The sequence below is a fragment of the Lissotriton helveticus genome, chromosome 5_1 (genome assembly GCF_964261635.1).
Source record: "Lissotriton helveticus chromosome 5_1, aLisHel1.1, whole genome shotgun sequence".
Lineage (NCBI taxonomy): Eukaryota > Metazoa > Chordata > Amphibia > Caudata > Salamandridae > Lissotriton > Lissotriton helveticus.
In genome coordinates, this window is record NC_136065.1 from 958,550,492 (window position 1) to 958,578,339 (window position 27,848).

At 46.2% G+C, this 27,848-nt stretch overlaps 1 protein-coding gene across 1 annotated transcript in view; it reads left to right on the forward strand.

Annotated features, from left to right (window-relative positions):
• CFAP46 (cilia and flagella associated protein 46) overlaps positions 1-27,848 on the forward strand; it is a 1,487,057-nt gene that overhangs the window by 923,602 nt on the left and 535,607 nt on the right. Inside the window, exon 45 of the mRNA XM_078643461.1 lies at positions 24,377-24,556. Within this exon, the coding sequence (XP_078499587.1) occupies positions 24,377-24,556 (180 nt within the window). The remainder of the gene's footprint in view (positions 1-24,376; positions 24,557-27,848) is intronic.

A 27,848-nucleotide genomic window follows, 5' to 3' on the forward strand; every position in this document is an offset into this window, starting at 1 on the left:
CTTCAGGTGGTTGTAGTTCATCCAGTCCCGGATGAAAATCATGACAGACTGGAAATTGGACATGGACTCGGGGGAAGAGGATAAGGAAAAAATAAGCTGGAGGTCATCCGCATAATTATAAACGGAGACCTCCAGCTGTTGAGGGCAAAAATGAGGGGGGCAATATACAAATTAAATAAGAGAGGGGAAAGGGAGGAGCCCTGGGGGACCCCGCATTGAACCGCACAGAAGTCCGCCGAAACGTCACCCAAGCGCACTGCCTGGGTGCGGTCTCTCAAGAAGGAGGACAGCCAGACCAAGGCCGATCCTCCGATCCCCGCCGCTCCGACACGGGAAAGTAAGATGGCATGATCAACCGTGTCGAAGGCGGCGGAGAGATCGAGGAGGACCAGGGCCTGGGGATGGTTAGTGTCCATGCCCTCTTTGAGGTTGTCAAGGACCGATAACACTACGGACTCTGTGGAGTGTGCGGGGCGAAACCCAGTCTGACGGGGGGCTAATACCCGATTCTCCTCCACGAAGGTACTGAGCGTTCTGGTCACATGACGCTCCAGTACCTTCGCCAAAAAGGGCAAGAGTGAGATGGGGCGATAGTTGATAAGTACTGAGGGGTCAGCGCCAGGTTTCTTAAGGATGGGCAGGATGATGGCCGATTTAAGAGGTGGAATGACGATGCCCTGTGATAGTGAGCTATTAAGAAGGGTGAGGGGGGGCAATACACAGGCAGAGTAAATCTGTTTCAGGATGTGTGCTGGACAAGGGTCTAGAGGGGAACCAGACTTAACCAAAGGCAGAAGAGAAAGGAAAGATTCTTCTGTAAGAAGGGGGATGGAATCAAGGGATGCTGCAACTGGGGGGCACTGCGGGTCAACAAAGGAGTGGGAGGGAGGGGGGATGTTAGCTTTAATAGTAGAGATTTTTTCTAGAAAAAAAGAATTGAGGGAATCACATAAGTGCTGGGAAGGGGAGGGTTTAAGGGTGGCCCTATCGGTATATGCAAGGTCGTGCACAATAGCAAAGATTTCTCTGGGCTGGTTTTCGGCGGTTAGTATCTTGGAAGAAAAGTAGGCGTTCTTGGTTGCCAAGATAGATTTTTTGTACAAGGCCAAGAGAGCGATGTACTGGTTTTTGAGGATCGGACAGTAGTCTTGCCTCCAGGAGCGTTCCGCACGGCGGACATTTAGTTTTAGAGCCTTCAGTTCCTCGTTGAACCACCGATTTGCGTCGTTGGTGCGTCTGGATGACACCCGCCATAAGGGGGCGACAGAGTCACAGCCAGATTGAAGCCATAAGTTCATAGATTCGGATTGTCCAAGAGACGGCAACCCGTGAAGATGCGGGCTGGATGCGGAAAGTGTGGCAGACAGAGAGGCCACATCCACATGGTTCCAAGAACGTGCCCAGATGTTTTTAGGGAGGGAAGGCTTAAGGGCTGGGCTGAGGAATAAAGAAAAAGAGATGAGGAAGTGATCGGACCAAGTGCAAGGGGAAATAGACAGTGAAGTTACCGGGCAATTGAGGGACCAGATCTGATCAAGAATGTGGCCGTGGCTGTGGGTTGGGGAGTGAACAGCGGGGACAAAGTTAAGGAAACAAAGGGACTCTGAAAACTCTTTCGAAGTTGAACATTCGGCCGGGTCTGAGGGCCAAAAGTTGAAGTCCCCTAGTACCAAGATGCAGGAGTTATTTACTACTAAGGTGGCCATCAAATCTTGGAAGCTGGGAAGAAAGAGTTGAGAAGATGAGGGAGGGCGGTACATAAGAACACAGGTGAGCGGAGTACTGAAGGAAAGTAAACGAGCAACTAAAAAATCTGATGAACCAATGGAAGAGAAAACTAGAGGTTGAAAAGCGATTTCCCTGCGGACAATCAGGGCGACGCCACTACCTGGTTTACCGGGGGTACGGTCGGCTCGAAGAGCATAATATGACGCAGGAAGCATAGCTAATAAGGAGGGAAGGGAGCTGTCGCAAAACCAGGTCTCTGTAAGAAATAAGAGGTCGGGTTTATGCAGGTCCAATAAGGTAAAGAGTTTGTGGTGGTGTTTGACTGCTGACCTGGTGTTAAGGTAAAAGGCAGATAAAGCGTTGGGGGAAGGACAAGCTGGTGGATCAGGACAGGGACAGATGGTAGGAAGAGAGGATAAGGGGGGGGAGTAAGGGGAAGTGTGTGGGGGAGTCAATCCCAGCCTGATGATTTGTGCTATCGCAATATCATCCAGAGGCCATGGGCCTTGTAGTTTGGCCAGCTGCGCAGAGGAGTATTGTATGGGGTGGGCAGAATGGGTGGCCCCTAGCCCCGGTCGGACGCGGACGGGCGCAGACGGGCTTATCTTTGGCGCTCCTTCGGCATGCATACGTCGCGCCCGCTGCGCTCGTCCGCTGCGCGTCCGAAAGAGGCACATGATTTATGGGTGGGTGGAGTGGGGGCGTGGCCTCTGAGAAGGGGGCGTGGCCTGCGGCCAGGGCGGGATGCTGGCGAGGAGTGTCTGTCTCTGGTGTCAAGCAGCGCTCAATCTGCTGCAGAAACCAGAATGATGGCAGAGGGTGAGTGGTTTAAAAACAAATAATAAGCAGTAACAATCAAGATTTTAAAAAGAGCAAAGTGACTCCCGGCTTCTGCCTCAGGAGTTAGTACATTACAAATGGCGGCGCTTGCAATCAGCGACCCTATGTAGTCTTTGGCGGGGGCTGGGCCTCCGAGAAGGGGGCGTGGCCTGCGGCCTGGGTGGGATGCTGGCGAGGAGTGTCTGTCTCTGGTGTCAAGCAGCGCTCAATCTGCTGCAGAAACCAGAATGATGGCAGAGGGTGAGTGGTTTAAAAACAAATAATAAGCAGTAACAATCGAGATTTTAAAAAGAGCAAAGTGACTCCCGGCTTCCGCCTCAGGAGTTAGTACATTACAAATGGCGGCGCTTGCAATCAGCGACCCTATGTAGTCTTTGGCGGGGGCGTGGCCTCCGAGAAGGGGGCGTGGCCTGCGGCCTGGGCGGGATGCTGGCGAGGAGTGTCTGTCTCTGGTGTCAAGCAGCGCTCAATCTGCTGCAGAAACCAGAATGATGGCAGAGGGTGAGTGGTTTAAAAACAAATAATAAGCAGTAACAATCAAGATTTTAAAAAGAGCAAAGTGACTCCCGGCTTCCGCCTCAGGAGTTAGTACATTACAAATGGCGGCGCTTGCAATCAGCGACCCTATGTAGTCTTTGGCGGGGGCGGGGCCTCCGAGAAGGGGGCGTGGCCTGCGGCCTGGGCGGGATGCTGGCGAGGAGTGTCTGTCTCTGGTGTCAAGCAGCGCTCAATCTGCTGCAGAAACCAGAATGATGGCAGAGGGTGAGTGGTTTAAAAACAAATAATAAGCAGTAACAATCAAGATTTTAAAAAGAGCAAAGTGACTCCCGGCTTCCGCCTCAGGAGTTAGTACATTACAAATGGCGGCGCTTGCAATCAGCGACCCTATGTAGTCTTTGGCGGGGGCGTGGCCTGCGGCCTGGGCAGGATGCTGGCTAGGAGTGTCTGTCTCTGGTGACAGTATGTTATAGAAAAAATGGTCCCAGACATTAATTCAGCTTACGCATTAGTCAACAAGAATCAAATAATCACTTCACTGTAGATTACCATTTGATTGAATCATTTAGGAATATAACACAAACAAACAATCTTACGCCCAAGATAATTTTGTTGAAGCAGGAAAACACACTTAAGACAAAAATAAATTTATCCAAATAATGAGGATTTATCGTATTTACTATACAAATTACAAAAGACACATTTAATTTTTACAATATAAAAGGCAATTATTTACAAACAAGGGTTCATTTTATCACAGTTAAATGTGCACAGACGAGAGTGAAAGTACGTGCTCGTGTGTGAGAAAGTAACACAAGAGGTCAGTGAGAAAATGAAAATACAATAGCGTTCTTTAAACCACATTTAAGATAAGAATCCTTAAAGTGGTGGACATGAGCCTGCCCTCGCTGTTGTTTTTTTAGCAAAAAATGTCCTTCTTTCTTGCAAATGATAAATCATAAATGTCCTCCAAATTTAAATCAATACGTCAAAAGACAATGGGGAAAGGGGGGAAAGGGGAGGTAACACTATAGGTACAGGCTCCAGAAAATAATGTCGACGTTTCGACCCAGAAATAAACAGGGTGGCTGTTTTCCTCAAGCGTGGGTCTTCATCAGGACAAAGGGAGATAGGGGCCGGGGGGACCAAAACTCAATGTGCACGAAAAAATGACCCCAATCGTGGGCCCCCAACAATGGTGTGCCCCTAGTGCGTAATCAATCAGCACTCCAACTTGCCAGACAATTCAGTTCCGACGTGATCCAGCCGCACCACGATTTTCAGTCAATAACTAGTATTCCCCTCGTGATTTTATAGATGTCACTTAGTTCCCAGTGTGGTGGGTGAAACAGACATCCGTTCTGAACACCCCCTCGAGCGCCGTCCACTAGACTCCAAACGCACTCTCCACTTGAAAAAGCCGAAAATGCGGACAGGAATGCTGGCGAGGAGTGTCTGTCTCTGGTGTCAAGCAGCGCTCAGTCTGCTGCAGAAACCAGAATGATGGCAGAGGGTGAGTGGTTTAAAAACAAATAATAAGCAGTAACAATCAAGATTTTAAAAAGAGCAAAGTGACTCCCGGCTTCTGCCTCAGGAGTTAGTGCATTACAAATGGCGGCGCTTGCAATCAGCGACCCTATGTAGTCTTTGGCGGGGGCGTGGCCTCCGAGAAGGGGGCGTGGCCTGCAGCCTGGGCGGGATGCTGGCGAGGAGTGTCTGTCTCTGGTGTCAAGCAGCGCTCAATCTGCTGCAGAAACCAGAATGATGGAAGAGGGTGAGTGGTTTAAAAACAAATAATAAGCAGTAACAATCAAGATTTTAAAAAGAGCAAAGTGACTCCCGGCTTCCTCCTCAGGAGTTAGTACATTGAACAGTAAGTAAGATAATGGGTCTTCACATGTGGCACAGTGATCAACTGAAAGAAACTCAGACTTGAGAGCGAATTCACCCCATATTTTTGTAAAAATAATGTACCTTTCCCAAGAGTAGAAGAAAAGCTTAAGCGCAAAGAACTAAGTGTGCCTGTTAAGTGAGTTCTTCATGTGGAATCTCTTTAGTGCCCAAAAATAAGGAGTGCACCTACACTTTGCTGTGCAACATGTCTAAGCGCAGCAACACAACCTCTCTGGTAAATGGCTACATGCAGACAGGTATCCTAGAGAGAGTCAACAACAGACAACAGGAATCCTCTTAGAAGAGGATCTGAAGTAATGCCCAGTAACTATTTCATTCTGAACGAGCTGTGCTTTCGAACCGCGGACCGTTCATAGGTTGCGAGCAGAACAGAAACTGGCTTTTTACTTGTACATTAGAAGGAAAATAGAGAATTACCAACCCCGACTTCCTCTTTCTTGAGAAGTTAATAGGGCAATGGCTCATTTGACCAAAAGCGACCTGACTCAGTTTAATAAAGTTTTGTATTTAGAAGTGCAGTGACAAAAAGGAGTGAAGATTTAGTAGGAATCCGACACAAGTAAAGTTGATTTAATAGACATGGTAAAGAACCATTTATTGCAGACCTTTCAACACTGATTAGTAAAAGCTTTTGGTGGGAAGGTCAATAAAGATGCAAGCGTGGGCAAAAAAACCAAACCATTGCTTGTCTCAGAGTATTGGAAATTTTACAGAGATCAAAACCTCCATTATCTGCAAATGAAGGGAGTCCAAGCAAGCCTCGCACGAGCCGTTTCAAATGAAACCCTTATATCTTGTCTGTCGACTTGCACATTAATGATAAGAAAAAGAAACCCTGAACAATTTACATGCACAGTTTATCGTGGCTAAGGGCAATAAACGAGAAATATATATCAAGAAATGTTTAACTGAGCTGAAATACATTTTCTGATCATTCAAACTACTATAAAATATATTATAGTAGCAAGAGTTGTAAAAGATGAAGTCCAGAATTAATTTCTAATGAAACCAGTATTAAAATTTATTTAGAAGCAAGTTTTGATCCCATAAATACTAAATATTTAATTTAAACTCTTACCCAACACGTGGACAGGCAGAGGATTAGAGCCGGGACTTGGAAGGAAAAATGAAACAAGCGTTGGCATAGCGCCCTTGGGACCTTATAAGTGTTTAACTGTGCAACAGTTAATGTTGTTGCACCAAGGATTTTGTGCTGCATAACTAAATACTTATAAGGTCCCAAAAGCAAAACCTATTGGCTATGCCAATGCTTGTTCTTTCTATCGTTACATGCAGCTATGGATACTTAAACCTGCCAAGGCAAGCCTTCACCTTTAAATATCTCTTACTCACACTCCCATCCTCTCCCCTTCTATGCGCTTCTCCCTGCGTGGAGAGCCATTTCCTGAATGCTTCATCTGAATATGCATGCGATTATTAATGCATTCAACGTGTGCGCAGGATACTACAGGGTTGCACAGAACCCTGAGGTAGGCAGAGTAAGAAGGAGAGCGGCGCTGGTTCCAGTGGTCCGGGATCAGATAAGACCGTGGCTCAGGCTGCCAAGCAGCTCAGGAAGGAGTCACCGAAAGACTGCAAGAACCTTCTGCCCGACCAGAAGGAGGAGGCACTGCTGCAGCCGCCCGTCATGCTCAAGAAGGAGGGTGAGTGCAGATGGGAGGGGGGCGGGTCGGCTGATGTACCTAGCGCGTCCCAACAGTGTTCCGATATAGAACTTAGTAACTGCCCGTGGAGGTGCTGTGCATTTATATTTGTGCTAATATATCTCTGAAACAGTCACTGCATCTTCTTCCAGTGCCCTTTTGCTCATGTTGCTTCCTCCGTTCAAACTGAACCTTTTCTTGTTGCTCCATGTAAACACCTCGCCTCCGGCAAAGCTTTTCCTGCGGGTTTACTGTAGCTTGGTTTGCAGGCCTCACCCTCGTGGTGAGGCGGAGGGGGCTGGCCTGTCACAACACTGGCAGTGCCACCTCCCTCCGGGTGGAAGAATGACATGGCCCCTAATAGGAGTCCACTTTACGCCCCTGGTTGTCAACCGGAGTAGGGCCTTGCGCCTAGTGCATCGCAGGAGAGGGCTGCGCCTCTGACCGCCCTTGACATGGAGAGCCTTGGGTAGGTCTTTGGCGGGAGTGCGTGGCCCGCCCATCGTTGAATGCCTCCTTCTGAAACAGGTCTGATGTGAGTAGTAGCTTCCGAGATGCAAGCGTCTTTTGTTGTTTTCTTTGAATCCCCCATCATATGTGATCGACTAAAGATATCATTATGAAAAATGTCTAGCTCACTTGATGCGTGACAAGCCAAGGACACTATATTGTGAAGGTTAAAAGATGAAGCTGGATTCGCCGACCTGAGTTTATTTATCCTTTACCGACCATAGTTTATAAGCTGTGTATTAACACGTGTCCCTTGGAGTCAGTCACAAGCCTGTTAGTGGATATCTGTACTGCTCGCCCCATTTCGTTGTACTAATGCTAAATATTTAATTCCTCAAACTTTATATGTGGCGGTACGTTTTAACTAGTGGAACACTTGTATTCCCACCGTACAAGTAAAGCGGAGAAGAGGCTGGGGTGAGAGCGATAGGAGCAAGCGTGGCGAAGGCGCTGATAAAAAACAGATGGCGGCTGGGGTGAGAGCGAAATGTACAAGCGCGGAAAACGCGCTAATTAAAAACAAATTGCGCCCCTGCTCGTAACCTCAAGCCGTAGGCTGTGGGAGGATACATTTCCTGGGAAAGGTGGGATGTGCACCCGCCTTTGCCCAATTGCGTGCTGTCTTTTTTAAAAGACGCATGCAAAGCTCAATAGGAAAAATACTTTAAAAAAACACACTCACAAGCGTGCGAAAAGTCCTGAGTGATTCCAAGAAGTTGTTTTCCTAGTGCAGCGCATGCCTGCTGCGCTAGGCTCGACCTAAAAAACAGAGGGTCTCCCAGTTGACCTCAACAAAACCCCCACTACCCCGATTTGCCAGTTCGCTCCCCTGCCTGAGTCCTCTTCACAGCAAGTGCTAATGACTTCCCATTAGCAGATCCTTGAGGCCTCTGAAACACCTGGAAGTAGCCAGTAGGCAGCGACACCTCATGTTGGGAAGACCAGGAACAGCCATTGTCCCTTTGCCTCTGAAAATTACCCGCTATGCATTCCCTCACTGTTTGTATAAGTATACTAGTGTGTGCTTGCAATGGAGACGGCCCAAGTGAGTAGGGCTACTTATTCCACCAAAAAACGGCCCACCTACTGTCCTTAGTCACAGGCCCATTGGCCTATGCCCAATTGGCTGCCTTGCCATTGCCAATCGGAGGCTGCTGCTCTCTGCTTAGCCGTGACCATTGAGCCATGAGTAGGTATAACATTTCTATAATTCACTCAATATCAGAACAACTCCCCCTACAAAACTTGTGGAGCTGAAAATATGCCCAATCAGTGAGGCAGGGCTAAATTCTTCTTCCACATCCGCTTATCAGAGGAAAAAATAGGAATGCTGTATACGCCTCCCGGGCCACAAAAAAATAAAAATAAGCAAGCAACACTACATGGACTGGTTGGGGAGGGCTGGGAAAAGTGAGATGAAGCAGTGATGGACGTGTGGGGAATGAGAGATAAAGCTGTGCTGAGCCAGGGAAACCCTACCTTTTAGAATAAATGCAGCTTATTCACATCGGAGGTCTGGGCATGTTTGCAGGGAAGCCCTGGTAGGCAAAAAAAAGAGCAAGAAAAAAATCAATTAAAAGACGGAGATGGGTGCATAGACAAGGGCGGAGGGTCGGGGTCTTATGAGGGATGTGTTGGTTGACACAGTGTGCGCATTTTATGGCGCTGTCCCTGAAGGGTATGTATTGTATTGTAATTGCATTATATAGCACTTACTACTCTTGATGAAGCATCAGGGCGTTTTTCCAGCAAGTATCACGCTACTCCGGAACCAATAAAGGATTAGTGGTAAATTAGTATAGTGAAATTTGGAAGTAATTTGAGTGGCGAATATGTTAGTCAGTTTTTTAAATTTAGAAGGATAGCGGAGAGATAGAAGAGTGAAAAAGGTTTGCATTATATTACTACCCCTGTTGGGGTGTTGAAGCGTTTTTTCGGCAAGTAGCGAGCTACTCTGGAACCCATAAAGGTTTAGTGGTGAATTAGAATAGTGAAATATGAAAATAGTTTGAGTGGTGGATTTGTTAGTCAGTTAAGCGCTGTTATTGTACGATCCGGAGTGGTGGGTGCTATCGTTACACCAAATCTTGATCGCAATTTATTAAGGTTGTGGTACCGGATAGCCTTTTCTAAAAACAACTTATTTGCAGGTTTTCCCTGGTTCGACTTACCGGAACTCTGGAAATGGTGAGATAGGTATATTATTCTCTCAATATTACACCTGGGCACGCGTAATTTGCCTATACCTTGGAAATTACGCCACTATTTTTTCCGATTTTGAACGTTTTCAAACTTAACTTTGGACTCCTTATTGGGAACCGGTGAGGACTTTTCCAGTTGGGTCCAGACAAGTGGACCGAGAAAGCGCCCATTCTTCCTTTGACCCTCTCCACCAGTACTTATGCCTTGAAAAAGCCTTAGTGCAAGACGTAACGCGTGTTGGCAAATCACATGCTGGGAGATTTTATATGAAAATGTTTTCAATAAAGAATTGATGAAATCACAAGAAGATTGACAAAGTACTTATTTTGAATTGTCTGGATCTTTGATTCTGAGAATTATGTCTGCTACACTCTGTCCTAATGTCCAGTAGAGGGTTTATTGACCCTGAATGAATTATTACTTTGTTAGAATTTAAAAGAGACTAATAAGGTGTGCTTGGGTAGCCTCAATTTAGTTTTTTCAGTTATTTGGCTACAGAAGGAAAGTGGAGGAATAGAAGAGGGGAAAAGGTTTGCATTTATATAGCCCGTGCTACCCCTGATGGGGTGTTGAAGCGTTACATTCGGCAAGTAGCACGCTATTCCGGAACCTATAAAGGATTAGTGGTGAATGAGTGTAGTGAAATATGAAAATAATTTGAATGATGTATAGGTTAGTCAGTTATTTGGATTGAGAAGGATAGAGGAGGAATAGAAGAGGGAAAAAGGTTTGCATTTAAATAGCGCTTGCTACCCCTGATGAAGTGTTGAAGCGTTTATTTCGGCAAGTAGCACGCTACTCCGGAACCTATAAAGGATTAGTGGTAAATTAGTATGGTGAAATTTAAAAAGTAATTTGAGTGGGGGATATGTTAGTCAGTTTTTTGGATTTAGAAGGATAGCGGAGGGATAGAAGAGACAAAAAGATTTGCATTTATATAGCAGTTGCTACACCTGATCGGGTGTTGAACCGTTTTTTCGGCAAGTAGCTCGCTACTCTGGAACCCAAAAAGGTTTAGTGGTGAATTAGTATAGTAAAATATTAAATTAATTTGAGGGGTGGATATTTTAGTCAGTTATTTGGATACAGAAGGAAAGTGGAGGAATAGAAGAGGGAAAAAGGTTTGCATTTATATAGCGCTTGCTACCCCTGATGGGGTGTTGAAGTGTTTCTTTCGGCGAGTAGCACACTATTTCGGAACCTAAAAAGGATTAGTGGTGAATTAGTATAGTGAAATATTAAATTAATTGGAGAGGTGGACATGAAGTCAGTTATTTGGATTGAAAAGGATATTGGAGGGATAGAAGGGATACAGGTTGTAGACTATTTTTTGGAGGTCATAGCAGTAAGAGGAGGCTTGGGATGAGTGAAAAGATGTGGAGGGAGAAGAGTCAGAGGAAAGGGTTTAGAAAGGCTTGTTTTGGGGATTGGAATAGAAAAAGAACTCTGAGATGATGTAAGGAGGGGTAGAGTAGGGTAGAAAGAGGTTGGAGATGAGTCAGAGAGTTGAGGTAGAGAATATTTTGTGAGAGGTAGAGGAGGTTGGGATACTTGTGCACCCACAGCTGCAAGCCGCAAGTGTGCATTCGGAGAAAATTGTGAAATCTGTGCAAAGTTGTGCTGGACATGTCTGCATTCAGACCTTCGTGGGACAGTTCTGCATCTGTAGTTATGATGGACAGATGTGTATTAACAGCTGCCTCTGGGAAGGTGAACATTCTGAATGCTACGAGATAAGTGTGCACTCAGACCTGTATGTGCGAGGAAGAGTGTGGAACGTGTAAATTGAGATTAAAATGAAGGAATTCAGAGTTATATGGAACAGGTTCGTATTTGGAGTTCTGTGGAGCAGATGTGCGGAGCAGATGTGCATATAGAGCACTGTATGAGGCAGCTGGCTGTGTGGGTGAGATGTGCATTAAAAGGTGTGTTGGGCCGGTGTGGACTCAGAGCTGTGTGAGACAGGTATAAACGTAAATCTGTATTTGGAACGTGCACATGTGGTACTCTGTGCAAGACAGTTGTTCAATTGAAACTGTTACACAGAATCAGCTTACTTGAAGTGGTGTGTAAGATGGGTGTGAAATATGAGGTATACTCGGCGCATGAGCGTTCCCAGATGTCTGTGGAACTTGTGTGCACAGCGGACTCATGCAAGACAAGATTGCATTCGGAGCAGCAAGCTTGCTACATGCTTCTTCAGAGATGTCTACACCAGTTGTGCTTTTAGAGATGTTTTAAGGGCATGTGGGCAGGTGGGGATTCAGTACGGTATACATGTGTGTTGTCAAGACTGTGTGTGCCAGGTCTGTGGTCAAAGCTGTGAGCCAGATGTATAACCAGAGCTGTGGGTGGTACAGATGTGTATTTCATGCTACATGTGGGCCAAGAATGGATCTAGAGCTATGTGGAGAGTGTGTGTGGATTCGGAGCATGTATGTTTCAGGTATGCATCCAGTGACCAAAGTGGGCACGATCTGAGGGGCGCAACGTGCCCATACTTTCTTCATTTAAGAAACACAGTTCCCCAACTTTTTGTTAAAAGACAACCGTCCCATGTCTTAACTGTAAGGCAGAGAGTCTCCTGTGCTGTGAAGCAGAGAGAGAGGGCAAGCAGCTAAACAGGTCTTCTAACCAGGTGCCTGCTTGACTGAAAGAAATATAAATCTGCACAACTGGGCAATCGGCAAATGTAAAGGTTACTTAGAAGCCGGTATTGGCTTTCACTGATGGAGTCACTTGAGGCTTCCTGATGACACAGATTTATTCTTCAGGAGTAGTATTGCAAGGGAGTTACCAGCTGAGCTGTGAAGTGTGTGCTTCTAAAAGACAGTAATAAAACAATTGCTTCTGATGGATACATCTGCCAGTGGATTCTTCACCTTGTGAATACCCCCTGCGCCAGCAGCATTCGGAAATTTTTCATAGCGCTCCACGCCGACGAGGAGGACGTCACAGAAGCATGGCTCTGCACGCGGCTCCGCTGACGTCACCGGAGCCATAAGAGAGCCTCGCCGGCGTGATGACGTCAGTTCCCTTTTTTCCACGCCGTCGACGCTAACGGTTTTCTGGGACTCTCCATGGTTTTGTTGCTACATTGTGTTTCTGGATTACTTCTTTTGTTGCTTTTTTGAAGATGTCGTCAAGGAGGTCGGGTTTCAAGCCCTGTAGGGAGTGTGGGGCCATATGTCCATCACGGACCCCCACGAGGATTGTGTCTTGTGCTTGTCGTCGGATCATGATGTCGATGTATGTATGTATGTATGTATGTTTGGATTTATATAGCGCTTATAACCCAGGGGTCTCTAAGCGCTTTGCCTTGGGAACCCGTCCTGGCTTTTCCCTGTGAGATAGCCCCTACAGGGCATCCCCAAGGTGAAAGCCAGGCATCCCGCCGCGGGGGGCCGTTGTGGAGATTAAGCAAGCTTAATGCCCAGAGTTGCAGAGTGTGAACCCATGATTAGGTCAGGCACCGAAGCGAGAATTATCGAGTCCGTGGACATTTGAGCTCGAGACCCTGCCGCGTCGGGAATTGAACCGTGGTCCCGGGTCTGACCTCTGCTTCAGGGTCTGCCTGCTCTAACCAGTGTCGCAAGATGAACCGCAAGGCTTTAAAGGAGAGAGAGACCAAGTTATTCATGGCGGAGATGAGAAAGGAGAAGAGAGGTTGAAGAAGGTCAAGATCCAGGTCGAGGTCAGGTTCGAAGTCGACGTCGGGTCATGCTTCGAAGGCAAAGAAGGTGCAGTCTGGTATTATTAAAATCTATATTTTGGAAGTCTTTTTTTATCCTAAAACTTTTTGCACATTTTGTAGCAGCCTATCTTATACTGTGTGTAATGCAAGTTTAGATAATGAATTACACATTCACAGAGCTTTCAGACACAGACTGGGACCTCGTAGCTCCAAAAATGCAAGTCATTATTCTCAACTGCACCAACCAGGATCTATTTTCCACTTATTAACTTAACTTGTATTTATTTTTCATTTAAGATGTGTTATTTTATATGTAGTTACTTGAAGGTGAAAGACCCAAAACAGTGACAGAATATTCTCCTATATCATACCCAAGACATGACATGTCCTACCTCAACACATCAGAGCTTCCTCCTCACATCTTGAGTTCCGCAAGAAGGTGAAGACCAGACTATTCAAAATAGCACGTTTGGACCCCACACCTGCCCAAGAGCCTGTTTACCCTTTCTGGTGATTAGTGTGCTATACAAATCGACATAACAATATATATATTTTTAAAGCCATACCTTTGACCCCACCCCACGCTGACTCACACCGCCCACATTGCACGCAACATCACAGTTCCCATACTTTCTTTTAATTCACTTTGAATGTAGGTATGCTTGCTTAGATGCGTGAGACGATATTTTGCATTCAGAGCTGTCTGCTGAACAGGTGTGCATTCAGATGTGTAAGGGACAGAAGCACATTTACAGCTTTGGGTGGGGCACTCTTACAATACTATCTCTTGCATTACAGGTGTACAATATGCACTGTATGCACTGTATCACAAAATGCACAGGTGTGTTTCTGCACATCTGTGTGGGCTGTGTGTATTCAGAGCTGTGTGTGGTATAAGTATGTATCAAACACATACAAGCAGATGCGGCAGTTGCTTTCAAGTAGCTCGATGCTCACCCGTGCCACAGGATTCAAATTATACCTCACAGACTAGGCCTAACAAGTCCTAAACAGGTTTGGGGTTGCATTCTCTTCTGGAGGGGCCTTCCCCTGGCAGTTTGGTATAGACTTTTTTCATGAAAAGCAGAGTCAGTACTGATCTGTATAAGATAGGCCTCTGCTTAGAGGGGCACAGTGGCAACAAACAATGGGTTGTAATTCTACCTAGAGTGATAGCCAGGGTTTTAGACTATTTGCAAGCATACATCCCATCAGCATTTGCAAATATATGTATTTAGAGTTGCCCCTGGTAGATGTAAGCAGTCAAAGCAGTTTGGGAGAAGAAGTGTGCATTCTGAGCTGTGTGTGAAGCAGTTGTACACTCAGATCTATGCCAGCCATGTGCACATTCAGAATTGTGAGTATTTAGAGCTCTGGACTAAAGATGTGCATTTACAGTTGTAATGGGGTCATGTGTGCATTCAGAGATGTGGGTGACAAGTCAGCATTCACCGATGCATGTGTCGAATACCCATTCAAAACTGTGAGGCTAACTAATCAATCCATGCTATTTTGACTAGGTCAGACGTGCATTTAGAGGCCTGCTGGAAGCTGGTGTTCATTCAACCCAAGTTCATGGAAGGCTTGCATTTACAGCTGTGTGTTACGGGTGTGCAGTCAGAGTTGTGTCGGTCACCTATACAACCCTAGCTGATGGGATTTTTAAGCGCCATTGCAAAAGTATCCCTTCGAGGGTTCAATGTGCACACAAGTGACGTGTACATTTAGGACTGAGTGGGACTAAACTGCTTGCCAGACCAGTGCGTTCCAATTGTAGGTTGATAAACCTGTGTATACTGAAAACGTCGAAGGACAGGTATATTGGTGTTGAGAGCTAAATGTTAGGGAGGACATGTGCATTTAATGTTGTGCATGACAGGTCTGCTTTGATATCTGAGTGTGGGGAAAACTGGATTCATAGCCGTGCACAGGACAGCCCAAGCCCAGAACGTTTAGACAGGTGTGCTTTCAAATATGTGCTTTCTGAGCTCGTGTATGTGACATGTGCATTTGGCGTTGTATCCTGACTCCTGCACAAGTTTGCATTTGAAGCCGCGAGCATGGGATGTTCAGGGCCCTGTGTGACTGAACAGTAGTCAGAGCTGTGAGTTGATCACTGGAGCCCACAGATCTGGTTAGGGTGTCACATTGTTGACTTACATAATGCACGCACTCTGCAGGTGAAATAGTTTTGCAACATGGGACTGCCAATCTCTTCCCGTAGAGGTAATTAGAAGATGCAACATCATTCCCAGGGCACCGGCTGCATCCATCTCATCTCCTGTGCATCGTCCCGCCTCTCCGGCCAAGTGACAGGCGCCCGTCCTGCTACAAGTATTTGGTGAGGGGGAGACATGGCCTCCGAGCCGGTGCAGCCCTGCCCCCAAAGAACCTCCAACCCCATCTCTGCCAAGGCCTACCCTGACAGCCATCTGTGTGTCACCGGCTGACACCGTGGCCATTTGCTCGAGCCGCCTCTCTTTCGAGTTGCACTCTTCCTGTCACAGACACACATGGGGAGGAGGAGGGGCATGACGAAGTGCGGAGGAGGGTATCAACCCCCTCCTGCACCGCTGTCTTCCATGGTGACAGGATGCAATATAATCTTTCATGCAATGGTCTCTCCCAGGTGCAGTAACGTTTCATCGGGGAGGGCCTATGTCCTTGGAGTGGGGGCGCACAGTTGACATCCATAGAGCTCAGAAGGTTAACTTGCACATGCAGTGGGAGGGTGCAGCGGCCGCTCACTCTCCCCAACCCCAGCAGAAGACGAAGGAAGTATGATGGTGGTGGGTGGCACTCGCAGCTGTTGGAGACAATGGTGGCTTTTTAGCAGCAATATATTTAAATTCTTTGTTCTTTAATTGATGACACCACATTATGGCATGAAAGGCGGTTAGTGTATTTACGAGCCACAATAATGGTCTGTTTAATGCAACAGTCCTAGATACCCAGAAGTAGATGGGGATATATTAAGATATATGCATACCTGATTGGAGGTTTGTAATAACATGCACGATATATTATAGCATATGACTTTAATTTTTTTTTCAGTAGTTGTATCCCATAATGGCGGGATTTTCCTCCACACGTTTTTGATCGATTTTGATCCCTTCACTCCACCTATTTGCCTGATTACGGTAAGGTGGATAATAGGACTGGGATGGGTAGACGTCCTGATGAAGACCGGGGTGACCTGCTTATTAAGGGCACAGTAAGACGGTCGAAACATGTTGGCACTGGCAGTTTAAGGAGGGGTGTTTTGGGAACTTAATATTCTCTTTAAACACTACCCATCCTTCACTATTTTAATCCTGGTCGTGGAACCTATGAATAAAGGTCCTGAAGGTATCCACGAGTAAGTTTCAAAGCACTTTCTTATGCTGCACTTTGTTCTAACACGGTACCCAGTCACAGGGTGATACTCACTGTGTTATCACTGATTTGTCACGTCTGTGTTGTTTTGTGTATGTTTTTGTTTCCCCTCCCCTATGCTCTGTCCTGTGCGTGGTTACGCCAGGGCGTTTTGTAAGCAGACCCGATGATGAAGCATGTCACACACATTTGTGTGTGAGTGAGGGCAGTTTTCAAAACATATTAGTTTTGTCACTATACACCTATTATTTCGTCTGCGTCGGATGGTTTCTCCCTACCCCTTTGTGTGTTAACATGTTACATTAGGGGGTTCGGGGTTGTGGAGAAATGTTTTACCCTCTCCCCTCTCGTGTGAGTTAAGCCATTTGGAGGCTACCACTTTTTGATGGCACACACAAAAGCCAATCCTAAGTAAAGGAGGAGTCAGACACCACAAAGCACATACAACAGATCTCCTGACAGCACAAGCGCTGCCCAGGCTCGACCTAAAAATCAGTTGTTCACCTTTTTTGCACCTTCTGTGAAACACTAAAGAGCAGAGATGTTCCTGCAGGTAAAAGTACATAAATAGCAGGGCAAATGTAAAAACCTTATTTTTTTTTTATTTTGGCTGCCTCGTTGATAAAGCAAACCGATATTGCGTCAATCTGAATCCCAGCTAAACTATTTGATAGTTGTAGATAAATGTATTTTTTTCTGATGAAAACCATTTTAGCAGGCTGAGATTTCAGCGAAGCTTGTGTACGCCATTCACTGCTATGGAAGCAACAAATTAAGACAAATAATGTTGCTCTCTGTTTAACAATGGTGTAAACCTATCTGCCTCTGCTATTCCATGTGCCTGTGGCTAGTGCTGGCTACGGTGTGCTACCACCTTCAATATGTTCGTGAGAACTGCACCTCTTTAACCCCTGAGATTAAAGTTGGCATGCCCAGTACTCTAGTTTTCTGTAATGAGAAGAGGGAACAAATATCAACACAGATGAAACATGCACCTGTCACTGATGTCCAGTCTCACAAAAGATATTGTGTACAGTGTCATTGGTGGCTCCTCAGTAAGGGTGCAGGACTCACTTCTCCCTTTTTTTATAATGCATGTTGAGGGTCAGTCTGTGCAAAGTTCAGCCTGACAAACCACTCATCACGTCAGGGTCCAAGCAGCCAGCATTTTACATGCATTATTGGGCAGGCCTCTGGCAGCCGATGCCATGGTTTGCTGAAGATCTCTTAGCCTTAAGAGCAGTGACATCAGCCGGGGTACGTCACTGATAGTCAGCACTAGGCATTTCATTGTTAAGCCCTGAAGTGCCCAGGGTTACCTGTTTATCAATGACTCCTCACACCACTCTTTCCTAACTCATCACTGAGTGAGGTGGGATCCGCAAGTGTCACTGTTTCCACTCCACTTTGTTGCTCACACTTATTGGGTAATCCTAACAGGATTAGCCAATGACATGAAGTGAAAAGATCTTCTTTTTTTTATTCGCTCCCTCAAGCTTCCATCTCCTTCCTAGGCCATTGTGCTTCTCTATCCTGCCACACTTCGGGTCCTACCTTAACGCTGCGGCCCCGTTAGTGCTTTATTGAATGTTTGGGCATGCTTTTATGAATGAACGTATGTGTATTTACGTGTATGTTCTGTGAATATGTGTGTACTTGTGAATTTTTGTGTATGTGTGCTCATGTGTCTTTGTGAATGTATAGATGCAAGTAAGTGAGTATGTTTGTGAATTAACAGGATGATGTGAGTATCTGCACGTGTTTGTATTTGTAAATGAATGGGTTGATGTAAGTGTGTGCCTGTGAATGGGTGGAAGTGGGTGTGCATTAGCGTTCACACCCCACTACTCCTATAAATAACGTGGCGCTGCTGTAGGGATATGTGATAAAAGTGTGCTCTACCTCAAAGGCTGTGACCTTCCTAGAAGCAGCTCAGTCTAATTGGTGTCTGTAGGAAATGGTTCCATCCATTTGATTCCCTTGGGTTTTTCGCTTTGGACTAACCGGTTTTGGGTTTTTACTGTGAGTGAGTCCCCCCTTCTAAATCTCACTCACTGTAAATTCTGTGGAAATGGACTGAGAGTATTAACCACCAGTGTTCGTCTTTTAAATAAGGTCTGCCTCTGCAGTCTAGGCCAAGAGGCTCTGGACTAGCTAGAGTGATCACACATGTGTGCAGACTGTGTGAGTCAGATATCAGACTAGCACATCCTGAAATCTGCACACAGGTAGCCTGTCACAGAATGGACCCTGCAAAAATCGGTGAAGAACTGTGATAGGCTTTAAAATGTGAGTGGACATTCATAGCGCAGGTCTGTAGTGCTTACCGAAAGTCTGTGGTGCTTTACTGAATTAAACATAATAGGCAAAATCTACACCAAAATACAATTTTTCCCCACGAAGGCGTGAAGGATGCAGTGAGGTTTCAATCCTAGGGTAAACATGCATCATGAGTGTAGTTCCACAATCATTGTCATCATAACTGCACTCCTTGTGACACATTGCCATATTTCCCCAGCCCAGTCATAATTCGATTCCAGACCTTTGCCCCCACCTGCTAGGCCATGTTAATTATCCTGCTGGCCAGGAGCAGGATGAAGGGCCTCTCAACACAAAAGATCCATCAACAGTGCTTGATCAGAGGGGAGGAGCCAAGCTCGCGATCGTAATGGTCGCTCTGTAGCTCGGCTCCGTCAGCCTTCCGGCCTGACTCGCAAATCCTGCCATATATCCTGCCCCGGGACGATGCACTCGAGCAGAGATTGAAACGCAACGTGTTGCTCTTACTCACCGTCTGACCTGGAGGCTCCTACGTGCCGCGACTCCGAAGTTGTGCCCCCTGAGGAACCAGGACCTCCGCGGTGATGAAGCCGGGGCCTCGCCTATTGGACCCAGCCTGGCATTGTTGTACGCGTCGGCCCCGGCCGAGAGCGTGAGCCGCTGGCGGGAGACCGTTGTGCGAACATCCCGGTGGTCCTGATCCGGACTTGCCTTGGCAGCCGTGGAGCTGGTGTGGGGCACGGTGCACCGAGGGCTGCTCGTGTGAAGGGGGCCCCCCTGCCGCGGCTCCGTCCATCCATCCTGGAGCCTCGCGCCCGGGATCTGCTCTTCGAACACGCCAAAGGTATTGCAGGCTGCAACCCGACTTTGGCGGCTCTCCTTTCTGCACCAAGGCTGCCATTGCGGGACCCCCTTGGTTTCTGTGGAGGTCCGCATCTGAGGCCCTGATCCGGGAGTCGTGGGAGGTGGTGACGAGCCTGACTCCACAAAATGGCGGCCATCGAGATAGACCGTGGATATCCTCCGGACGGCGGACCTGGACTACTGGACTGCACGGGGGCCTGGACATGTGTACGCGAGCCTTCAATCGGCGACGTTCTGGAAGCACTGCGGTCCTTGCATGCGGCCTTGACCCGCATTGCCTCTGGGGTATCGGTGCGGTCCGCCGCCATCTTAGAGGGCCGGTCTCTCACGGTCCCCTCTCGTCTCGGTGATGCTTCTGCCTCACCCCCCTCGGCCGCGCTGAGAACTGCTGCCGCTGGCCGTCGACAGGTATACGAACGATTGGCTTCTGAACCTCCTGCGCTTCACTGTTTGGAGTTTGGGGGCCCGGATGTCGTTCTGGGGTCGGATCCTACTCGAGTGTCCGAGAACCATGATGGCTTGCTACATCTATTTGCCTTGATGAGGTCGTGTTTCTGCTCTGCAGGGGAACCCCCGCTTTCCCGAGCGGCGAGACTGAACTCCTGTCTTTTCCTGCCCCTGTTAACATTGTTGGGACACTTGCACTGTATACCCGGACTTTTGATCTTTTGCTTATGGATTGCCCTCCCTGGCCTATGTCTTCATCGGACTGTTTTTTGTTCGCGTGATTACCTTGCACCGAGTTGTTCGCTTCTCGCTGTCGTATCGTGGGAGTTGCATGTAGCTAAGGAAGGCCTGGGGTGAGATACATTGCTTCCGGTGGATTGCTGGTATACATATCCATGGCGAGCTTTCCCGTGTGCATAGTGCGGTGGGTGACCCCCTTGTATGTTTTATGATGCTCGAGTTGTATCACTTTCGTCTCAACGTATTACGATTGTCTGGTTGGGCGGAGGGCTGAGGCCGACCATTTTGTTTTTACTTCTTCACTCCTCCCTCATATCTTTTTTGTCTTCTTATTCTTCTTTTTGTCTCCTTATTCTTTTTCTCTTTCGTGTTTCCTATATTTCGGGTTCGGGATTAGGGCGACAGGCACACTGCTGGGGGGGTAGGCCGTAGCCTTCTGCAGGGGTGCTGGGTGGGATGGGTGGGATGGGTTTTCTTTCCCGGTTTATTTTCCTTTGTTCTATGGCCCTTTTGTATCCCTTTATAGGAGCGCCGCGGCTGTCCCTGCCCCCCGTGGTATTGTAGGGATGGGGTCTGGATTGCTACTTCTCTCCTTTTGTGGCTATGTTGCGTTTCAGTGCCGACTCCCATCCCTTCCTTGTTGCTACTACTCCTGCTCTTTATGTGTCCTTACTACGGGATGCTTGTCTCGGCGCAGCGCTCTTCTCTTTCAGTCTGTATTTTTCTTTTTCCCCCTTTTCTTTCCCCTCCCCTTCTCTTTCTCTTTTTCCCTAGGGTTAGTATGACGGGTTGGCTTTAGTGATAATGTTCCGGTTCCATCGTCCTATCTCTGCGGTGCTATTGGGTGGTAGAGGTGCACACGATGAGTCTACTTGTATGTTGATTTGAATTAACCGCATCTGCTTTGTACTGATGTAGACTGTAGTGCTAATTTTCCGCATTGCTGCCCCTTTAGTTTTATTATGGCCAATAGTTTGCTCTGGGAACCTGGATTCATTTATACTGTATCCGAGCCTGTTATAACTCCTTATTGTAATATTATAAAAATTAACCTTCCTTCTTCCTGTTTGTGGGCCGTCCAGATTCTTCCCCCCCTTCCTTTTTCGAACTGTATTGACTGCATATTATCCTGATTGTATCTGTATATTTTTCTTCTGTATTTTTGGATTGCTCTATTGTATCGTGGCCGGCCGGTCTGGTTGTAGGCCCAGATTTGTATTTCCTTTTTGTACAAATAAAGGTTTAAAAAAAACAAAAAACAGTGCTTGATCAGGTCCTGGGAAAGAAGGGAGAAAATCTGCATATGGTAATTAACTCTTCATGCTGCACCTGGACAGAGTAAACCCAAACCCACAGGAACAAAGGAGGAAGGCAAGACCTCTGGCACCAAAGATTGGACGGGCTACCTGCTGAGGTTTTGGTCAGAAGAGATAAAGCAGCTGTGTCAGTTGGAGGCATAGCTGAGTCTCTAACGGAAGGCGTACCAATAGATCACTTGACATTGCTCCCTTAAAATGTCCCAGAATGCTGTGCACGAGGGTTGGGGCAGCAGGGGGAATGATAATGATGATATGGCCCCTCAGATTAGGCAGAAGTGCCTACCTTCCAGAACTTTCCACCCGCACTTGAGAAAACATTTAAAAAGACATTGGACCTAGGCGTGATGAGCAGGGTAGAATGCCCAACTGGAAGGGGAAGCCACCCGATGCCATTGCAAGGAGGTACAAATTGCTTTTAACCCCATCAAGTACACTGGACTAGGATAGTGGTGCTAGATCCTCTTATGCCCCCTGGAGTAACCGTTGGGGAAAGTGACCTGTTTGTAAACCCTGAAGGGTTTCCATGGGACTTCTGTAGCCAGGCCCCTGACTCTTCTGATGCACAGATGCCCTGCATGTAGCCTGGAGACTGTGTGACCTGGTTAGTGTGGTAGGGATGGTTCAACTTGCTGGCTTGGGAGGGACATTGGAACCCCCCCCCCCCAAAAAAAACCAGGATAAAGCATCAGGATCCCAGGCAGAGGACAGGTCTGACTCGGGATCCCTAGAAAATAATATTCCTTACAGAAGTTCCCTTTAGATGCCAGGAGGCCAAAGCTGGTCCCCAGGAGCAAAACAAGACCATTATCATCAAAATCAGTCCTACGGGGCCAGTGAAACAGGCCTCTGAATCTCAGTCCCCCGGGGAACCAAGCGGGAACAGAGTGCATAGCGCTTTACTGTGAAATCCACAGGTACCCCCAAAGAGGGCTAAGCAATTGGTGAGTAGGCACAACTTCCTATAGGAGGTGCATTCATGCCCCCACCCACTCCCCCTGGATTCATTCTCGGCTTCGAGGTGATGAGCTCATCCCCTGAGACCTGACACATTGATAATTGTCCCACAGGACCGAGAAGTGAGGCGGGTGCTCTCCCACCCCCCTGTTATCTGTGTCTAGAGGGGGGCAGGTGCACCCAGCAGCCATTCCTGCCAGCTCTCCATGAATGCGAGAGAGGAGAAACATACCAGCACAGAGTAGTCGTGGAGAAGACACGACCTTATCAGTATATACAGTATTTTGCTACTTCAATACAATCCCTTGACGGACTCGCGTCTACTGGATCTTCTCCTTTCTTTGACTCTGTTGTACTAGACTTCATAATACATATGGTTATTGATGATAATTCTGCCGTTTGAGGTTCAACTTGACTTCAATTACTTGTCACTGCTTTTGATCAGCTTTATATAAGAAGAGCCCTTACGAAGTTCCCCCTGGCAAAAAATCGGGAACGAAAAGCGTTGGCTGTGTGCCAGTTCTAAAGATTAATTCAAATAAAAAGAAGCAATTCTGGAAAAGATTTTGATTCGTGCGTTTTGACTTCACAACAAGTGCACCTTCCGTTTTTTCTCGAAAAACCAGCACAAAGTAGTGTTGGGGGAGCAGGCCGGGCAGCGTGGCAGAGTGCTCCCCATGCTGCCAAGATGCGAGGGTATGCCAGGTGTTCCAACAGAAAGCCAGGGGCACCCAGTATTAATAGTTGAAAAGTAAGGCACACAGCCACAGAGAGGAAAAATAAAACAAGGAGCGAATAAGCCTTTTGCAAAGCCGCTCGTGAAATATTGACTGCTTCCGGAACAGGCGTACCCCACAATCCTGTGGGGTGCTCCGATAGTTACCTATTTTTCTTTTGTGGCGCCCCAGGAGTCAGCAGTGGTACAAAGCAAGATTGCAGAAACCTTTTGGGGGTTTCAGGATTGCAGCAGCCCCCTCCAGGTAATGACCTCTAAAGTTGCCATAAATCTCGCAAGATGTTACATTGATGTGCTCACCAAACTATCTTCAGTGGTTTCAAGCACATCCAGGGCTGGGGCTTTTGCTCATAGGATGTGGATTGCAGAGATGCCTGTTGCTTGGTGCTAAAGCTGTAACAGCAGCATAGTGAAGGTAGAAATTAGACTCTGGGATATACTTTGTTCAACGCAATGCTTTATTGACAATGTTTATGGTTACAGTCCAAACTTTTACCTTATAATTAACATTATTGAATGTTGTTATTATCCTCATTGATCTCAATGGTAGTCTGATGGTGGATTAAACATGAGTGAGGACACTCTGACAAATACTGTAGGCCTGCTTCATTGATGAAGAGGCCCCCTTATGTTGTGATATTGATTCTAGTATAGTATAGGTGCGGGCACTGTGATGATGGGTTAAGGGCTTGCTGGGGGTATAGCCTGCCTGAGGGTGTCACAGATGGTATTTCCATCTACCAGAATATATATGTTTGTTCTTAATGCATGTGTCATAAAGTAGCTTTCCTTTTTCTAAGAAATAATCACTGGCTGGACAATTATTTGAGTAGTGTTGTTGCGTACCAGGGAGCTGGGGTTGCTAGCCCACACCACCTCCCTTGAGTGGGCCCTAAACTGCTTTTGGCTACCTTGCAAGAGTTAAGAGCTACACTCGGGTATTTGGTTCCCAGTAAAGAGAATGTGCTGGACCAATTACTTATGAAGGAGTCGCATCCTTCACAGTTTATAACCCAATGTCTTACTGTGTCATTGAATTCAGCTGAATGGCTAAACGTGCAATACCGTCACTAGTTAGCAATACAATATTTAACAGCATTGTGTTTTACAGGTGAAAAGGGTATTGGTTCAGAAGTACCTGTCTCAGGCTTCAGAAGTACTTATGCAGTCTATGAACATTGCCATGAACAACCACCTTATTGCCACACTGGCTGCTGCTAGTCTTGAAACAGTATTATGCCTTGGAAATTTTGACCCAGGATCAGCCGGGACATATTTAGCTCTACATCAGGTAATTAATTAAATGATTCTTGAACTTTTAATAATGTGTACTGAAATATTGTACTATAGGTAAAATTGTAAATGTATTTTGTTGGTCAGCATTGACTCTTCTCTTGAGTAAACTAGTATATATTATTTTTCCACATCAAAATATGATCTTTGAACAATTTTGAAACTTGATCATTAGGCGTTCCTGTGATTTCCTGTTTCTGTCAATGCTTATGTGGAACAGTGTGTGGTTTTTTTTGTCTGCACTCTCTTTAATTCATTTGATGAGCCCTTTGGCAAATATTTTCCCTTTTCTTCAGGCTCAAAACAATAAGCACATACTTGTTTATGAGAAAGATATTAGGCCAGACCTTGTTTTCACATCCGCAACAGTCGGAAATAAAACTCGTCGCATGTTTTTATAATTTGTAGAGAAAAATTACCATTTCAGACCAAGACGTTCAGGTCATGCAATGTCTGCATTAATGCCATGAGTAAAATGACTGTGATGTTCTTAACTTCAAGCTCATCTAAGGCAGAGAATCTACCCTTTTGTCAGGGAAATGTAGGAGGGCTTTGTGGAATCTCATCTTTCTCCGATGAGTATCTTGAGGTAGAAGAAGCCACCAACTCAAGTTTTCTTTAAAACATACTTTGACCGAAGGCCTTTGATTTATCCGAAAGTATGCACATAGAAATCAGCTACACATACAAAAAGTCTCAGCGATATTTCAATTCTGATCCAATAATACTGACCAAATAGAGAAAATAACAGTTTGACAAATACAGAGAATGGGAAAAAGAATTGAAAAAAATGCAGCAGGGTTCTATTTCATACAAATTAGTTCAGATGGAAGCACAAGAGATATATTTTCTGCATTTTGCCAAAATATAAGGGGCTCTCTTGTTTTTTTTTGTGTTTTTTTCAGTAGAGGAGATAATTTGTTTCAGAAGTTAGTTGTTGCTCAAGTGATAATAATAGGAAGATGCCCATTCTTCCACAAAATGTATTTTCAGTATAGGACACTATGTTAAACCTCCCTGTGTATCATGTTCTTTGGTAAGCAATGAAAAAATGTATTTGCCAGGGTTTCTCATACACAGCTGGTTTGGGACATTAGTGATGAAAATACATTTACAAGTGTCAGTAATGAGTTGCCTGTTTGACTGGGTTGGGTCAGTCCCAATGGAAATAGGGATGTTATTTCACATCATGGCTACTTAGATGGGGAAGGCCTGGCCTGTTGCCTTGCACTATTCTTGTTTTTCTTTTGTGAACTTTTGTCTCGGGTCTGATGGTGTCCTGGTCGTGGTTGTGAAGAGAGCCCTCAGTGATATAGAGTGTGTCAGGCAGATAGGCAGGAGTGCATGTTGTGATGGCTTTGTAGATGATGCAGGCGGGTTTGAGGATCGTGTGCAGCTACAGGATTTTCATTATGGTGGGGTAAAATGGACACATTTCTTCAGAACCGTGATTATACTTGATACTTCCTGTTGGATGCCCCCAAGGAAACCAGTGTGGAGTGCAGTTGGTCATGGAGCAGGGCTCACTTCTTTTCAACTTTTCTGCGGGATCTGAAAGTCTCAGGGGGCAGCACTAAAGGAGCATGTCAGATTCTATCCTAGTGTCAGAGGAGACTGCAAAAGGTCTGTAGGGTTGGCTGCTTGACCACAATTTGACCAGTGGCAGACACCTCTGCCTCCCCAATCCAGAGCTGATGACAGTGACAGATGCATCACTGCTGGCTTGTGGAGATCATCTGGGAGAGGTGGAGATCAAATGACACGGGTCTCTGGTGGAGGCCTGTCCCCACAACAGCTTGTTAGAATTATGGGCCAACTGTTTGGCATTAAAAAAACCTTCCAGCTGTTCGTCAGGGGCTAACTGGTGCAGATCACCACAGACAACACAACTGCCATGTGGTATTGCAACAAACAGGACAAAGTGGGGTCCTGGGCCCTGTGCCAGGAGGCCCTGTACCTCTGGAACTGGCTGAAAAGTCAGGGCTATTTGCTGATCAGGGACTACTGACAGGATCTTTAAACGCCAAGGTGTTATGAATGGCAGTTACAATTGGAAGTGGCTCAGGGCTTCTAGTAATGGAGAGAAACTTGTCTGGATTTCTTCGCCAGCGCTGAGAATGTGCAATGTCCACTCATTTGTGCAGCAGAGTTCCTAAAAAGGCTCTCTCTTGGAAAATCATTCAACCTAGAGAGTTCCAGGTGCTTTCCAGTTCGGCCCACATGGCATGATGATATTGTATTGGACAGCACTCCCACCATGGGGATGCTGCCAAGAGCCTTTGATCAACGCTAGCAAAGAACTCAGCATCATAAAATTTCGGTCCACAGGTGTTTACAGTAGTGATGTTTATCATACCTAATATACCTTACACCATGATAATGCTCCCCTCGTTATCTGTAGAGACTGTGCCTCCTTTCCCAATCAATATTGCAAAACCCCTGGAAAATGTGGAAAATGACGAGATATGCCAGTGGAAACTCCAGCCTCTGGCAAATTGGCTTTTTCCACTTTGTGCCAAGTGGATTTCTTGTATTAGTGCAATGTCTTCTTTGTATCTATGGAGGGATTTGATCAGGTCCCTGGCTTTACAGTAATTGTTTACCCCTCTCACATTATACGTCATCAGTCTTGCCCTTCACTCAGACCTTTTGCCTCCACTTTCTTCCAGCACAATCACTGTGGAAAAAATGTGTACTTAGAAAAAGAGTACCTTGCCACATGCGTCTTATTACTGGCCATCTGAACATCCCCCTCCTCCGACATCTAGCCCCACCTCCTGGATGAACTTTCCCCAAATAACACATATTCTGCAAAAACATAAAATTAGCAATTAAATCTAATCTACAGCTTTTGATACTTCAGATCAGAGTCTCATTGATACTGTTTTTGCCCAAAAACATTTTAGCTTGAAAAATGTCTAACATATTGGAAAATTAATACACTCTGCCCACCGTTATTTTAATGGGGTTTTCCAATCGGTGAACAGTTCCAAACGCCTTCTCATAGTGATTACCATCTACTTTTAGGTGTATACACATACATTATTTACTAGAAGTCCATCTTTGTGTCCATTGAAGCCAAATTCCCTTTCATTTCCAGCAGGATAGCTTTTACGTCTACTGCCTCTTAAGACTCATTCTTCTGCTTGGCATCAGGAGCATCCTCATACCGAGGTTTGCGCTCCTGAGAACAGGCAGTTTTTCTGCTTCCTTCACACACATTAGATTGTCTTCCATTCGCATTACCCATTTAGCTTATGCTCCTCTGTCCACTGCAACATTGTGGCCAA